Below are 17,557 nucleotides of genomic sequence, written 5' to 3' on the forward strand. Positions count from 1 at the left end.
GTTCTAATCAGTCCACTGGGCAGGAGCTGCCCCTTCATCTTTTATGCTTTTTTTCTCATCTTCTAGAACAAGCCTCCCCTGAGAAGACTCTAACGGCAACCGTCACTGTGAAACAGCCACCTCCAAGGACTGGGATGTCTCAGCGGAAGGTAACTGAACAACAATCTGGGGTGCTAATCTACAAGAGCCAATCAATTTCTCCATCAAACTACCCCCAAGAATGTCTGCAAACCGTAAAACATAACCAGGACAAGGTTGAAGCATAATTTCTTAAAAATTTCAGCCTTGGCAACAAGCTCCTGAACCTACACGTGGGACACAGAAGAGGGAGGGAGATGCACAAGAGAGAAAATCTCCGTTTTGGCGGGGGTGGGGGGGTGTCACATGAAAGAAGAACAACGGCTGCAACAGACCAGAAACTGTATACACAGGGTGAGGGGCAGCTCGTGAGGGGAAGAGCATATACCTCAACGTGTATGTCCCAACTCTAAGCCAACTGCCCTATTTTATATTATCTTCAGTAAGGCCACATCAACCGTGAATGTTTTTTATTCCTTTTTTTAAAAATATTTTTTAAATGTTTATTTATTTTAGAGGGCAGGGGCAGAGAGATGGGGACAGAGGATCTGAAGCAGGCTCCATGCCGACAGCAGAGAGCCCGATGCGGGGCTTGAACTCACAAACTGTGAGATCATGACCTGAGTTGAAGTCGGTCGCCCAACCAACTGAGCCACCCAGGCATCCCAACCACAAATATTTTTTTGTTTTTTTTTAATTAATTTTTTAATGTTTATTTATATTTGAGAGAGAGAAAGAGAGAGAGAGAGAGAGAGAGTGCGTGAGTAGGAGGGATAGAGAGAGACGAAAACAGAGAAACTGAAGCAGGCTCCAGGTTCTGAGCTGCCAGCACAGAGCCTGACGTGGGGTTCGAACCCACGAACTGCAAGATCATGACCTGAGCCGAAGTCGGGTGCTTAACTGACTGAGCCACCCAGGCGCCCCATGAATGTTTTTTAAACGTTGAAACTCAGCCTGCTCCAGAATATGAGCTCCAGGTGAACAGCTTTTACATATCTGTGTCTGTTTACTGCTGAATCTTAGCAGCCTGAGTAGTGCCTGGTACACAGGCAGGCAGCATCCAAACTTAGTTGAACAACTGGAGAGATTCTATTTCCAAAGAGTTAGACAAGATTAAAACCTGTGCTTAATACTTATGGTCATTGGCAATGAATGCAAGATAAGGCAATGCCACCCAACATGAGTCTTCCATTTAGTTTGTGCCTCTGCCCCTGAACTGAAGGAAGCGGACAGATTCTCTTTTCCATCACTTACTGTACCCGACTAAGTACCTGCCCCCACTGATACTGCATTTGGACTGCTGGGTCACCTAAATTCCCTTGTTCTCTTTTTCCCAAGTCAACACAGGCTCAGAGGAAGCCTAAAGATCTCCACGGACAACTGACAGGTAAGTGAAGGAGGTAAGAATGTGGCAAAAAGTGCGCATTCCTGAAACTGTAATATAATTATATGATCACGAGTAGAAAAAAACACCAAGCACCTTAGGAGGCTTGTCTAGGCAAACCTAAGCAGAGCCCGAAGCACCAAAGCACTTGCCTCTCCTGACCAGCTGTATCCCAGAGCTGCAGGACCGTTCGCTCTCCATCCACAATGAGAGTTTTCATTTGAAAATCAACTCCTAAGAAGGAATTATAAGAGAACATGAGGGAACATGATGTAAATAATTCTATTGTTCTTTTACTCTCAAGCACTACTGGGATAAGAAAAAAGCCAATAAGCCCAAGCTCAGTGAGGTAAACAGGAATGAATGTGGCCTTCAAGGGGACTGACCTTCAGATACTAATTACAAGTCAGACCACACGTGTGCACACAGATGTACCATCTGCAGGTTGGCTGACTTGGGGAAGGATTTAATCTATGGACAAAAGGAAAATCTATGTTCTATTTGCTTAGGTAATCAGACAAACTCAGTTATGTCTCTGTGTTTGTGTGTGTGCATGTGTATGTGCTTGTGTGCACATAAACGTGCATATGTGTATGTATGTGCATGTGTATGAGTGTGTATACGGGTAAGACACACATACGTGCCATGCTCTTTAGCAACTGAACAAAACACTGCAGTCTTTTTATGAATCAAATTACAGTGAACTTTCAGCTTTGTTATCTTGAAGGGTATGTAACAAAGGACCATAAATTTACAAAGACACCCACTGTGAAGAGGGTAATCAATCTGTTCTAATATTTCTAGTTATCAAAATAAGAACTCTTAGATGAAGAACAAAAGTGAATGATAATTTGCATATCTTCAACCCTATTTACTGATTATTATGCAAATCTGGGAAATCAGGACACTTCTTTTCTTGTTCTCAGAAGTATTTACTCATGTATTCCATTGTAAAGGAGGGGAGGGATCATACACCTGCCTATGATTTTGACCATGACACACTGGCCATTAATAATGTCACTTTAGGGGCGCCTGGGTGGCGCAGTCGGTTAAGCGTCCGACTTCAGCCAGGTCACGATCTCGCAGTACATGAGTTCGAGCCCCGCGTCAGGCTCTGGGCTGATGGCTCAGAGCCTGGAGCCTGTTTCCGATTCTGTGTCTCCCTCTCTCTCTGCCCCTCCCCTGTTCATGCTCTGTCTCTCTCTGTCCCAAAAAATAAATAAAAAACGTTGAAAAAAAAAAATTAAAAAAAAAAAAATAATGTTACTTTATCAACAAGTGACATCTTATCAGAAAAGCTTTCCCTGGTCACCCTGTGTGAGATTTCGCCTCTCTCCAAGCCTCATATTTTTTTATTTGTTTTTCACCGACTCCCATCCTTTGGGATGTAGCTTCCTTCGAGGCTGGGTTTTAGTTGACTGTTCATTGTGTGCCCTCAGCACCTACAACTGCATTTGGCTCATAGCAGAACCCAGGAAATGTTTGCTGAACAAATGAATCTCCAGCTCTGAACTTGGTTCAGTTTTTCTGACCGGCTAAGTAGATTATCTTTGTCCTTTGTCAGTCTTCTTTTCCTAAAGTTGGGCCTTGACTAAAACAGAAGAGGACCATTCTACAGACAAGGAGACACACACACACACACACACACACACACACACACACACGCATGTACGTATACAGAGAGAGATCTGTATATCTGTGTATCTAATCTCTAAAGAAAATAAACTCAAGCTAAACAAGGTCATCTCCCCATTATCAACTGAAGAAGGAACCATACCCAAAGTGGCACTTGTATTTCCTCGAAATTCATTCTTGCAAAGTCTCATGAGGAAACTAGACTTCCCCACTGCAGCATCTCCAGCAAGCACAATCTTGTAAGCCTTCTGTGAGCTGGAAGATTTATGGTTACCATCCACCATGTCTGTCTAGGGGACAAAAGCCACAGTGGGTGATAAAGGTCATGCCAGTTTTCTTCCTAAAAAGTTATATGACACCGAAAATTCACAGTGTTCATGAATAAAATACCTCAGCAACTACCTACCGGTGGTGACAGTGCCGAGATGGGCTTTCTCGAAGAACTGACAATGCTGCCTTCGCTAGAGGGCCCCTGGGGCTTCCAGTCCAAGATGGAAGCCACGCCTTCTGCACCAAACGTCTCTTCATCTCTTATATCAGGAACCTAATTTTTTTTTTAAGGCAGCGATTAAAAAACAAAGTCTCTCATTACACATATACCTCATGGATTAGAGAGAAGAAAAATAAGTAGCTGAATCTATAGTCAGTGCTGTTAGGGAACAGAGTAGCCCCGAATGGCAATCTGTGAGAATTTCTTCCCAACTTGGTGGAGGGAAAAACCATTCGGCTGACTATGTTTCATGTTTATAACCGTTAAGTCGTATTCCCATGACGGATACAAGTCAAATGGGGTGACAGATTTCTATCAAAGGTAAGGCCCAGGAGACCATGATTTCTGGGGCTTACGTCTGTGTCTGAAGCATCGCCCGCAAAGCTCTCCTGCGTGCCGTGTGACCTCTGAAGTCCCCTCTGGTGCTTGTACTCCACCTCTGAGTCGTACTCATTGGAGTCTCTCAGGGTAGACAAGCCGCTGTCGAAGCAGCTCTCAGGCAGGCTGTCAACCTCACAATTCATTCTCTGCATTGGATCACAGAGGGCCAACGAGTCACAGTCCTCATCCACATAGGAAGAGCGGGATGACCTGGTGACAAAGGGGAAGAGAGATTTACCAGAGAGCTCACAAAGCTCAGGACCACACAGCAGTGGACTCCAGAAGATCAACACTCTAGCTTTGGCCAAGAACCACAATGTATTCCATGATTATGCATCATGGGAAACAAAATGTTCAAAGCAATATCAGTTCATTCCATGCAACAATTAGTTAACATAAAGATACTCAAATCAAACATTTAACAAAAATGAAGCTGTTTTTAAAACCACTTTATTTCCTGATACAAAAGGAATTACAGTGTCCAGGGCATAAATGCAATCTCAAGTTAAGAAAAATGTATGCAGAACATGTGAACCTTTTTACTCTGATGTGTTTGGACCATATTCCAAACAGCTTGTCCATTTCTGGATAACTCTCTACTTAAAAGAGATGCTGAGAACCTGGACAGCGAAGGCATCTATGGTGACATGAGACTCAGATGCAAGAAATAGTTCCGTGAACTCAGCTTAAGTCTCGTGAACTCAGCTTAAGTCTTAACAGTTTCTCTCCTCAAATACTCAAAGAGCGACACATAATGAAGAAGAATACATTCTCTCAAGTTGCACAAGACAAAATAAGGGCCAACTGATAAACTTTTCCAGGAGTCATACTTCTAAACAACATGGTGAAAAATGACAGGCAATTAGAAAGGTATGGTACTGGAATATGACCTGGGAGTTTTCTGCCAGTAGGTGTTGATACAGAGTCTAGAAAGACTCCTATAGGAAAGGTACTTGGATAAAGGCTAGATCCCCTGACTTCTATGGATGTTTCCATTTATCAAACTCTCTAACATCTTATAAGTGAGGCAGAGATTAACATCAAACAGGAGAATCAAAAGAAACCACATTATTTCCCTATATACTTTTGCTTTTCCATTTGATTTTCACAAAAACCTAAGTTTATGTTGAAATAAAAGCAAGGGCTATAACTCATTTAGTCACCACTACACTCTGGGGACCATTCTGGCCACTTGGCATAGACCATCTCATCAGAATGGAGAAATGGGCAGGGTATATAAGTGTACAGAGATAAAAATATTAAGAGATTAATATGCTTAGAAAACAGAAGGTGATCTCAAATATAAGTAAATATAAGCCATATAAATCTGAGAACTCAAAAATATTTTGGTGCCATTAGCAAATGTGTCAAATTAATTAAAAAGGTAGTAACTTAAACCACCAAACTCTCCCTAAATATGTTGCTCATATCCTGGGGCATGTATTCACACCATATCTGTAGCTAGCTATCTGTGTGTGTGTGTGTGTGTGTGTGTACATTTTCTTGTTGTTTTATAATTTATGAAACTCTCTTTCCAAAACTGATTTAGGTAACACTATAAGGAAACTAAGAAAACCATACTCATAATATAATACAAACTACTTCAGCTCCATGTAATTATTGATCAGAGCTTTTTTTAAAAACTTATTCAGATTTTTGATAAGGAATGAAGAAGTGAAATCCTGAATTGAGAAATCACTTCCATGAATATCTAGACTCCAAATTAAAAATATAGGTACAGATCAGACTTTCTCAAAATCAAGTTCTAGACATACTCTTTTAAAAGTAAACTATTCTTACTTCCCCAAAGAATATTTTCATCATAATTAAATATGTACAAATATAGAACAAGTCATATTTTTGTTACAGATCTTAGAGAAAACACAAAACTAAAACAAATAGACAAGTTAAAACCCAGTAAGGCCACAAAAGCAATAAAATTCACAATGTGCTTTTGAGTTTTTATATTAGCATCAAAAAGTAAATTTAAATGTTGATTTCTTACATCAAATTAATGACCCTCCAAAGGGGACATCAGTCCAGACCCCACTGGCCCACTGGTTCCTATTCAGGGTGATGAGCACCTGAGTGCTATGCTCTTATCTCTCTGAGCCACAGGCGTGTGATGACTTTGTCCCTTAGAACCTACTGTTGAGGAGTTCTTAGTCCAGTACTATTCAGTCTTACCCATAGTGTGTAATCTTTTCCAGAATGAACTATGGTAAAATTTCTGAAATTATTTTCAGTTATATATCTTTTCCCTTATGTGCTTAGAATTGATCTTAAATATCAGTCCAGAAAAAGCACATTGCACCCACACATTGTTAAAAAGAAGGAGCCTGGGTGGCTCAGTCGGTTAAGCTGTGCTGACAGCTCACAGCCTGGAGCCTGCTTCAGATTCTCCCTCTCTCTGCCCCTCCCTTGCTCTCTCTCTCTCTCTCAAAAAATGAACATTTAAAAAAAAATTTAAATAAAGATGAAAAATGTCTACTGCTTAGTAACAGAGCAACCAAGTTGCCTACACGTCTATAAACCATCCACATTTATTATTTCACAAATCAGTGAGCAACAAAACTTCTGATACCTGGATAGAATTTTCCTAAAAGTGACCACCAATAAGCCTTGGTAACAGACCTTTCTGAAAGGGGACCTGACCATCTTGCTATCTCTGGGATAGTAAGTACATTATTCTTGAGAACAAAAGTTCTCAAATGCAAAGGGAATGAACATGAATTGGAGGGTTGCACTGGAAATGGAGAGCTGGAAACCTAGAGTTTATGTGCTCACTTCTATTTACAAACTTTGATACACTCCAAAGTTAACTTTTTAAGTACGACAAAGGACATATGTGTTTGTACACACATGTATACATACATGTAACCTTTCAGTCCTTATCACTAGATCTCAAGCTAGGACCAATATTTCACTTCATATGATTCAGAATAGAGGTAAATTCTCACTTCAGCTTCAATACAATAGCTCACCAACACCTACTAGTCATATTTCTATTTGTTTTTAAAGTTTCCCTGCCCTTGAACACAGCTTACATATTATGCTGAGCTATTAAACATTTACAGATCACGCCAAGAGTCTCAAAATCATATACCACACGTACATCAACATCCTACACTGTAATTCCATTTATTTCCCTGAAACAGCACTCAGAGTCCATTTCTTAGGAACACGACATGATGAGGGATGAGGTAATGGGGAGCACATGTAAAATCAAGTCATGATAACATCTTAAGGAAACTACTTTGCCCTCTCTGGGACATTTTTACTTGGAATTTTTACAGGTTTCAGAAATTTACAATGACATAGCAGAAAATAGAAATTTGTGCCCAAAGTAGATTCTACTATTTTATTAATTCACCTTTAAGGAAATTCACTTTCCTTTTAACTTTGATCCAGAATTCAAACAAAAAGTAAGTAGGTGTTAACATACCTGTCATAGCCCAGAGGTTGAGGGGAATGACCATTAAATTTGGGACTGCTTCTAGAAATTGTATTCCCTGGTGATATATTATTTATGCGCTGCAATACAAAAAATATATAAGCAATTTTTTGTTATGCCAGGTACATATAGTACATATACATATACACATATATACAACACACTAGTTAACTTCCACTGTAATTCAAATCTTGGTATCCTACATGAGTAAGTGTTGAGTACGGACGCTGAGGTAAAAACTTCAACAAGGCACCTGCACACAGTACCTTTGCCTCATTGTGTCTTCAGTCCAAGCCTTACTGCATAAGCGATAAAGGGGTATCCCAGTTCCCCACATCTGCCAGGACCCTGCAATACCAACTTCTTTGGATTTCTCTCTTCTCAAACCATAATTTGGCCGAGTGACTGACCTGTCCATATGTAAAGCTACTGCATAGGAACCCCAAACTGGAAGCTGACCTCCAAAAGTGGGAGAGGAGGATTTCTGGCATGTGCCCTCTGGGGAAGTTCCTCAAATTTCCAAGAAGGGCTTAGCTTGTTTCCACAGCAGGGTTTTAAAACTAATGCCTCCACTCTGATAATCTTACCACCATAGAAAATACTTACTGTGTCTAAATGCATGCCTCAGTCAGAAGTGCGTTCTCCCTCCTCAGAAATGAGCAGTATTTTCTTTGTACTTCTATAAGATTTCCCACTTTTTCTTATATTATTGCCATCCATGCACATCTTAACTCCCCACTACATTATAAACTCTTCTGGGACCCAGGTCACACTTTATACATCTTTCTCTGGTTTCCCTGAACATCTAACAGAGAGTCAGTTAACATCTAGGTATTTATGTCTACAGAGGGGTGGCATATTTTTTAATTTGGGAAAATGTTGCTTCTTCTCATTAAATGGAATAGTTTCTCATTATTGTAAGTTCCCCTTTAAGAAAATACATGATTTGTGGGGTGCCTGGGCAGCTAAGTCCATTAAGCAAGTCTGACTCTTGGTCTTGGCTCAGGTCATGACCTCACTGTTCATGAGTCCAAGCCCCACGTCGGGTTCTGTCCTGCCAGTGGGGTCCTGCTTGAGATTCTCTCTCTTCCTCTCTCTCTACCCCTCCCCTGTTCATGCTTGCTCTCTTTCTCTCAAAACAAACAAACAAACAAACAAAATACTTTAAAAAGAAAATACATTATTTTCATCAAAATATCCCACTACAAGAAGGAACAAAATGTATTCTAAAATTCTACTTGCGGGGCTCCTGGGTGGCTCAGTCAGTTAAGTGTCTGACTTCAGCTCTGGTCATGATCTTACGGTTCGTGAGTTCAAGCCCCACATCAGGCTCTGTGCTGACAGCCCCGAGTCTGGGGCCTGCTTCAGATTCTGTGTCTCCCTCTCTCTCTGCCCCTCCCCCACTCACACTCTCTCTCTGTCTCTCAAAGATACATAAATGTTAAAATTAAAAAAAAATAAAATAAAATTCTACTTGCATACCAAAGATCTGTTGAACTTGCTGTAACTGTTTTCAAGGGCACTCCTCAGGCCGTCATTACTGTCATGCAGTTTCCGGTTAGCTGTTCTACAGAGCAAATAAATTAAATAGATAGATAAGGAAAGTGGGGGTGAAAATCACTGCCTTTGCAGGCTCTCATGTTCATTCTATGGAATTACTTACCACCTCTTGCAACTTTGTACCACTCCCCTTCAAACCTCATCAACTGAGATCATAATTCATTACTAGAACTACAACTTGGTGAATCACCTCTCTTTTAAAGGTTTGGAGGCATTTAAGGAAGGAATTAGCTATGCTGTGGAATCCCCTCCCTCAGGTAGGTTCACAGTGTGAGTAGGTTTCCTGCAGGTCTCTGTTCCCTAAGTGCCTGGATCCAGCTGGCCCCCTGCGCGTGTCCCAGCCAGGTGTGGATGCGATGTGTTTTATCACACTTCTTTCTCCTCCTGGCTATTCCCACATCCTACTCATGGCCTGCCACTGCCCAGGTACCAGTTAAGGTTCCAATGTTGACTGTGGATTCAAATCCCAACACAGGCATGTACTTTCCATATAATTTATGGGAGTCATTTAAGCTGTCAAAGCCTCGGCAACCTCTTCTAAAAAATGAGGACAATAACAGAGACCCTGCCTGAGAGCAGCCAATCTTTTCCTACTGAAGGCTTATCCATCCTTCAGATCTCAGCTCAACTGCTGCACCTGCCAGAACACTTTCTGGACCTTCCTGGTTAGGAGGAAGCTCTGTCCTGTATGCCCCTGGGGGACACGTCCCTTTCCTCTGTCCCACCTCCCCTGCAGCACTTTATGTTTGTTTCTATAATTATTGATCAGTTTCCATTCTCTTTCCCTAGATGAGCCCCATATCTAGAGAGACTTTTTTTTTTCTTTTCTTTTTACTTGTACTCCATCCTCAGCTCCTGGAACACCTGACCCATAAAAGGTAACGAATGTAAATCTGCTGAATGAATGAATAAATGAACGAACAGAGTTACTATGTCAACCCTCCTGTACCTGCTACAGGTGAGAATTAATAAGCATTGTAAATGGTGAAAAAAACAAAACAAAACAACAGGGGCGCCTGGGTGGCTCAGTGAGTTAGGCATCTGACATCGGCTCAGGTCATGATCTCAACGTTCGTGAGTTTGAGCCCTGCATTGGGCTCTGTGCTGACAGTTCAGAGCCTGGAGCCCGCTTCAGATTCTGTGTCTCCCTCTCTCTCTGCCCCTCCCTCACTCACACCCTCTCTCTCACTCTCAAAAATAAACATTAAAAAAAATTAAAAACAAACAAACAAACAAACAACAACAACAACAAAACTTGACAAGCCTGACCTTACTTCCTTTGGGAAGACAAACCAGAAGAAAATACCTGGATATTGAAAAGAGCAGGGTGGAGGAGGGGAAGGTTTTGTGGAGAAGGCCCTCACAGGCTAGAATTACAGTAACTCAGGAGGAAAGTTGACAGGGTGGGTATAATATTTCCAGTAGGGTTTAAAAAAAAAAAAACTAAGAAAAATAGCCATGTCACCAAGAACAATACACTGGGAAAGAATGATCCTGTGTACCTGGTGCTGTGGCATGAGCTAACAGGACTCCTGACAACCTCTGCTGGGCTGCAGAGGAAACCTCTGAGGTCACAGCCCTTAGACTTTTTTTTTTTTTTTTAACTTTTATTTATTTTTGAGACAGAGAGAGACAGAGCATGAACGGGGAAGGGGCAGAGAAAGAGGGAGACACAGAATCGGAAGCAGGCTCCAGGCTCTGAGCCATCAGCCCAGAGCCCGACGCGGGGCTTGAACTCACGGACCGCGAGATCGTGACCTGAGCTGAAGTCGGACACTTAACCGACTAAGCCACCCAGGCGCCCCAGCCCTTAGTCTTTACAGAGGTATTATAACATACCACCTGACTTACGAGGGTTTTTAGAAAATTACACTCTAGCCTCTGGATTTGAATAGTTTACTTAGGATTAAAAGCATGAGAAAACCAAGCGGATGTGCTGGAGGCAGCATGGCGAGAAGAAACAAGCATATATCCGCAAACCCAGTATATGGCAACTTGTGTCAGATGTGGCACGGCTCTTATTAACAAAACATTAGGAAAATGTAGATGTAATGAGCATTTTATATGAGAACTTACTGGAGTATTTCGATTTGCCTCTCAAGACTATTTCGATCTTCTGTGTACTCTTGGATTATTTGCAGATCCCTGTAAAATCATATTTTATGTTTGAACAAGAAGTAGGTATTCATTCCTGCCTCACCTGTACCTATCTTCCCAGACCCCCTTTCTCAAAGATGTGTCCCTGGCCCTGGTTTTCTAGCTCCCTGCGCTTCCCGCGCTCCTGCTCGGTTCCTCTGTGCCGTCAGCACATCCCCTCTGCTTCCTGTGCGAGTTTCAGCCTGTGTTCCTCCCAGAACATCATGACCCCTCCCCTTCTGCTAAGTCCACTCTCCCCAGGCACTCATCACCAGTCCCTTCAATCCAGCCTGCTCTCTCACCTCTGACCCTTCCCTGCTGATTGCCTGCCTTACACAATCCCAACCCAGCTACCTTCTCCTGCCTTGTGATTCCTTCTCCTCTCCTTGCCTGGGCCTCCCCTCCTCACCCTGGACCGCAGAGGAGTCCGCAGGACCAGGCTTTCTCCGTCTGCTACAAACCTATGCTCAGAGATTCCTGTTGCTTTATTACAAAGCCCTGGCTGCCTCCCCATAACGTCCACTGAAAACAGCCACTCACCACCAGCCCATATTCTACCCCCATTCCTAAGTGGACAAATCCCTAAGCTTCCAAAGACTCTGAGGCTCTCAACTTTTGTTCACAATAACCTGTCTGCTCACTCTCTTGATGATAAAGCTCAAAGTTTCCCAATGGACTATAGGAATTTTTTTTTTAATTTTTTTCAACGTTTTTTATTTATTTTTGGGACAGAGAGAGACAGAGCATGAACGGGGGAGCGGCAGAGAGAGAGGGAGACACAGAATCGGAAACAGGCTCCAGGCTCTGAGCCATCAGCCCAGAGCCCGACGCGGGGCTCGAACTCACGGACCGCGAGATCGTGACCTGGCTGAAGTCGGACGCTTAACCGACTGCGCCACCCAGGCGCCCCCAAAATTTTTAATTTTGTTTAACTTTTATCTTTCCATTCAAAATATCTTTTTCTGTCCAAACGTCTGAGCACTGTTCCCCAAACAGTCTTATCTGTCCCTATGCTTTTGCCTCTGCCTTGGTTACTGCCTCACCTGGAACATCTCTGAGACTCTCTTTTTCCATCTGTGAAATAGGAATACTAAAAGTCCCTATCTCGGCTAGTATCCAAAATCTATAAAGAGCTCACCAAACTCCACACCCGAAAAGCAAATAACCCAGTGAAGAAATAGGCAGAAAACATGAATAGACACTTCTCTAAAGAAGACATCCGGATGGCCAACAGGCACATGAAAAGATGTTCAGCGTCGCTCCTTATCAGGGAAATACAAATCAAAACCACACTCAGATATCACCTCACGCCAGTCAGAGTGGCCAAAATGAACAAATCAGGAGACTATAGATGCTGGAGAGGATGTGGAGAAACGGGAACCCTCTTGCACTGTTGGTGGGAATGCAAATTGGTGCAGCCGCTCTGGAAAGCAGTGTGGAGGTTCCTCAGAAAATTAAAAATAGACCTACCCTATGACCCAGCAATAGCACTGCTAGGAATTTATCCAAGGGACACAGGAGTACTGATGCATAGGGGCACTTGTACCCCAATGTTCATAGCAGCACTCTCAACAATAGCCAAATTATGGAAAGAGCCTAAATGTCCATCAACTGATGAATGGATAAAGAAATTGTGGTTTATATACACAATGGAGTACTACGTGGCAATGAGAAAAAATGAAATATGGCCTTTTGTAGCAACGTGGATGGAACTGGAGAGTGTGATGCTAAGTGAAATAAGCCATACAGAGAAAGACAGATACCATATGGTTTCACTCTTATGTGGATCCTGAGAAACTTAAGAAAAACCCATGGGGGAGGGGAACAAAAAAAAAAAAAAAAAAGAGGTTAGAGTGGGAGAGAGCCAAAGCATAAGAGACTGTTGAGAACTGAGAACAAACTAAGGGTCGATGGGGGGTGGGAGGGAGGAGAGGGTGGGTGATGGGTACTGAGGAGGGCACCTTTTGGGATGAGCACTGGGTGTTGTATGGAAACCAATTTGACAATAAATTTCATATATAAATAAAAAAAAAAAAAAAAACTTTCTGGTTACCATGGGAAAAAAAAAATAAATAAATAAATAAATAAATTAAAAAAAAAAATAAATAAAAAATAAAAGTCCCTATCTCATAGGATATCCTATGGACTGAAAGAGTTAATACTAGTAAAGTACTAAGTACAGGGCCTGCAGACGGTAATGCTACTTTTGTTACTTGCTGATGTTGCCCCTTCAGCCAACACAAACCAACTCCTTTCAAGCTCACCTCAATGTCTCCTCTTTAATAAAGTTTTCACTTCTTCTGAATAAAAAGTACATTTTGCCTACCATCACATGGCAGTGAACCCCACCTGTAACACTGCTGCTGGTATTGTTTCTGACCCTGCTTAGCTCTCACGTTAACTCTGTCATCTTTTGGCTTTGAATCTTTCTCAACAACATTTGATGTTCTCACAGAGCAGAGACCACATCTTTGCTTTTTTATGTATTCTACACTCATAACTCCTTATTTAGTTTAGGAGCCTGTGTACAGTAAGTACTTGCTTCGCTGCTTTTCATTACAGGACTTTAATTCTGATTAAAGTTTGCAAGCAAATAAAACAAAAAGCAAGATAGTTTTCCCAAGTGTACATGTTTTATATATATGAGTGTGCATATGAATGTATGTGTATGTGTATACACATACATACATGTACGTATTCTGTGCATATATCCACATATGCATTCACATGCAAGTGTGTGTATACAAATACATGCATTATACATTTGTACACCTTTACCTATATAAATATACAAATATATATAAATGCATGTGTTTGTGTGTGTGTGTGTTAGGTCTTGTGTTATTAACACCATACTAATAAAACTAAAGCATATCAAAAGGAAATGACTTACTAATAAGATGCTACTTTTTCCCCTTTCATATGTTGAAGGGCCAGGATTCCCACCTTCAAAGCACTTTAATTAGCACTGACTCCTGACACTTCATATTCTTCTGGTCCCAATAATTTAAGTATTTATTAAGTCCTGCACTGTCCTAAGCACTCAATAACTAAACTAATCTGTTTGTTAAAAAAATTAAAACACAAAAATCACCAGGAAACATGACACTGAAAGTGAAAGCTTTAGAAAGAACATATCAGCAAAAGTTAATAAACAACTCTTTATTTACTTCAGTTATTACACAGCTCAGCTTCATTCACATGAATGGTCATCAAAACAAACATTCCACTCAAACTAAAGAATAAAATGGAGAGTTTCATACCTTTCTGAATTCAGACTCTGATCGGCATAATCACTTTTCAAAGCATCTAATTCACTCTGAAGAAAGGCTATGTTTGTCTGTGCTTCTAAAAGATCTTTCTTAACTTTCTGATTTTCCTGGAGAAGAGGAACAGCATGGGCAGTTAGATTCAGGAGTGTCTTCCACCTGAGAGAGTCAAGTGCAGGGGAACCTCGCGCACCAACCTTACCCCTCCACCGTTCTTCCAATCTTGGTATTCCAACAAACTATCAATTCAAGGTGTTTTAAAATTATTATAAAGTATTAAAATCTCAAAGAACTAAATCCTTGAAGCTGTTCTTTTTTTTTTTTTTTAATGCTTGACATTAGGTGCCAAACATTAGTCTAGACCTGATCATGAGGTCCTTTAACATGTTATTGGCAAATAAACTCCAATCAAATACTTAAACATCTGTTTTACTCAATGAGAGCTACAAAAATGCTGACAAATATTCTGTGAAATTACTAGTACCGTTACCAAGTAGACTGCCTAGTTTTTACAATAAATCCTATCACCTAATGTTTGTAAGTTTTGCACTTAAAAATAAACTAGTGTGGTTTAAAAAATGTCCATATTTTTCAAAAAAAAAAAACAAACCATTGGGGCCTTCTGGTTCAAAATGATGGACTGAGCACTATTCTTTCCCTTTTGAGACCCCATTAACATGAGATACCAAATAACATGAAATAAACCAATACAAGTTAAAAGAACGGAGGAGGGGTCCCTCAACCATTCAGTGAATTAAATACATTTTTGGAAAATGGAAACTGGATGGAAATAAGCTAAAGGGAAGAGAACAGGAGCAAAGGAGGTACAGAAGAGGCAGAGGTGAAGGTTCTGCCATAGAACAAAGGAGGAGGCAAAGGAGAAGACAGTTGGAAATGGGGCTAAAAACAGAGATTAAATTTTTATATTAAGGCACACCCCCCCCAAGGCCATCCCCTTTATACTAGCAAATAATAGCAGATAGTTGATTCCCAAGGCAGTAATACAGGGCATGTCTTTTAAAAAATAACTGGAAGACCCTGATACTGTTAGCTACAGCTTCTCGATTATCCATACCCCACTCATTCCGGTAATCAGGGGTCCCACAGTCTGACAGTCAGCTTCACACACAGAGCTCCTAGGAAGACTCTCTTTCAGGGAAGAGGCCTTGAGGTAAACAGATCCATTTACCTAGCTGCACAGGGATCCTACACCAGCAACCTTTTAAAATGCTCAGAAATTACAGGATGACATAAGGGGAGCAAGTTTGAAAAACAATCACTCCAATAAGAACTGAAACTTTGTGGACTCCAAAATTAATATTTTCAAGGAGAAAAAACAAACTCCATGCATTGGGAACAATAAATAAGAACCTGTAAGGCATCAGTGGATGATATCATGAAGATGCCAGAGTTGGGGTTTTTTTGTTTGTTTGTTTGTTTTACAAGAAACCAAAAACTCAACCAGAAAATCCAAGAAAAACAAGCAATTCCACAAGAAAGTCACGATCCAAGTACAAAGCCAACTAAGATGTGGCAAAATTTGGAACTGCTGGTGCATTCCACTTTGACCATAAAGCTGGGAGCTTCCCTTCTGAACGGTACGGAGTAATGACTACAGAGAAAGAAAGGCACTTCTGCACAGCCAGCTCACTTCTGGCTCTGCAATGAGAATATTTAGACTCATAATAAAGGAAATGCTCACTACTGGCTTTCAAGAGTCCACCTAAAAACAAAATAAAGACAATTTTAAGGATGGTAACAAAACAGATGCAAATGCTGTCAACTGCGGCAACAGAAAGAGCAAAAGGTATGGTCAGCAAAAGATGGGAAAGGGACAAAAAGAGGAACGCTGGAGGAAGAGAAGGGCAATAACAGTCATCCTACAAAGCCAGGGACACAGACAGAGCTGAAGTTGTAAGAATGCAGGGTTAACAATTTCGAGTTCAAGGGCGATGCCATTACTGCTTTGAATTAAAAATTAAGTAAAAGCATTCACAATAGGGGGCACCTGGGTGGCTCAGTCACTTAAGCGTCTGACTTCGACTCAGGTCATGATCTCACAGGTTCGATTTGTGAGTTCCATTCAGAGTTGGAGCCTGGGGCCATGTGGGGCTCTGCACTGACAGCTCAGAGCCTGCTGCCCCTCCCCTGCTCTGGTGCACACATGTGCACATACTCTCTTTCTTTCTCAAAATTAAATAAAAAATATTTTTTAAAAATCCAGAGGAATGGGGGTGCATGGGGGGCTCAGTCAGTTAAGTGTCTGACTTTGGTTCAGGTCATGATATCATGGTTCATGAGTTTGAGCCCCACATCAGGCTCTGTGCTGACAGCCCAGAGCCTGGAGCCTGCTTCAGATTCTGTATCTCCCTCTCTCTCTGCCCCTCCCCTGCTCGTGCTCTGTCTCTCAAAAATTTTAAATGTTAAGAAAAATTTTTTTAAAGTCCAAGGCAATGCTTTATACTTAAAAAAAAAAAACCATTCACAATAGTTGGGGTATCACTGAGGATAAAAGCCTGAGTAACACCCTTGGTCAAAGGTATGTCAAAGACTTTAACTGCGGTATTAATTTTTCTCTATGCTTCCATCCCTGGAACACTGAAATAACAGCATGATTATGTCTAGGAAACAGTCATCTAAGAGAAAATGTATTTCTGTAAGTGAAAGTTGATTCTTACCATTGACAAATCATAAATTTGCTTTTTTAATGCAGCCACATCTTCCTTTTGACTTATGTGTTTTGACTGTTCTTCTAGCTGAAAAAGCAAATAAAAGTTGTGCATTTTGCAAACTCGCTTTGAATTGCTTCAGTTAAGTTTCTGAATATCCATAAGTGTAGATACAGGAATTCTGAAAGTCTTCAATTTTCAACTTTATCAGTCATTAAACTACACATAACTCATGAGGATTTGAAAATTTGCTTTAAATAATTTCAAGTTCCTGAACTTGAAAAGGGGGTTTTATTGTTTAATGAACTTCCTTCGAAACAACTGAAAAGTCCTTTTGGGAAACCTTTCAAATATTCAGCAACCTACCTTCGCTTTTTCGGTTATGCTACATAGGAGTCTGGACCTTTATATTCCCCAAGAACTTTTATCTGTACTTTTTATCTATCCTCTATTATGATTATTTATGAAGGCCTTAATTCTACCAGAGTCTAAGATTTTTAA

General features: G+C 41.0%; 1 protein-coding gene across 2 annotated transcripts in view; it reads right to left on the reverse strand.

The window, feature by feature from the left end:
- The window catches only part of RASEF (RAS and EF-hand domain containing), an 80,505-nt gene that overhangs the window by 17,533 nt on the left and 45,415 nt on the right, over positions 1 to 17,557 (reverse strand). Inside the window, exons 5-13 of one of the 2 annotated variants that reach the window (XM_025931663.2) lie at positions 17,066 to 17,143; positions 14,382 to 14,497; positions 11,059 to 11,127; positions 8,905 to 8,989; positions 7,414 to 7,502; positions 3,944 to 4,178; positions 3,504 to 3,641; positions 3,240 to 3,387; positions 1,615 to 1,696 (exon numbers count right to left, since the gene is read on the reverse strand). In XM_025931663.2, the coding sequence (XP_025787448.2) occupies positions 1,615 to 1,696; positions 3,240 to 3,387; positions 3,504 to 3,641; positions 3,944 to 4,178; positions 7,414 to 7,502; positions 8,905 to 8,989; positions 11,059 to 11,127; positions 14,382 to 14,497; positions 17,066 to 17,143 (1,040 nt within the window). Of the gene's footprint in view, positions 1 to 978; positions 1,697 to 3,239; positions 3,388 to 3,503; positions 3,642 to 3,943; positions 4,179 to 7,413; positions 7,503 to 8,904; positions 8,990 to 11,058; positions 11,128 to 14,381; positions 14,498 to 17,065; positions 17,144 to 17,557 lie in introns of those variants that run through there. The other variant, XM_086685076.1, reaches the window with a different exon arrangement.

Source organism: Puma concolor, chromosome D4 (genome assembly GCF_028749965.1).
Source record: "Puma concolor isolate L17-30 chromosome D4, mPumCon1.1.hap2, whole genome shotgun sequence".
Taxonomy (NCBI): Eukaryota; Metazoa; Chordata; class Mammalia; order Carnivora; family Felidae; genus Puma; species Puma concolor.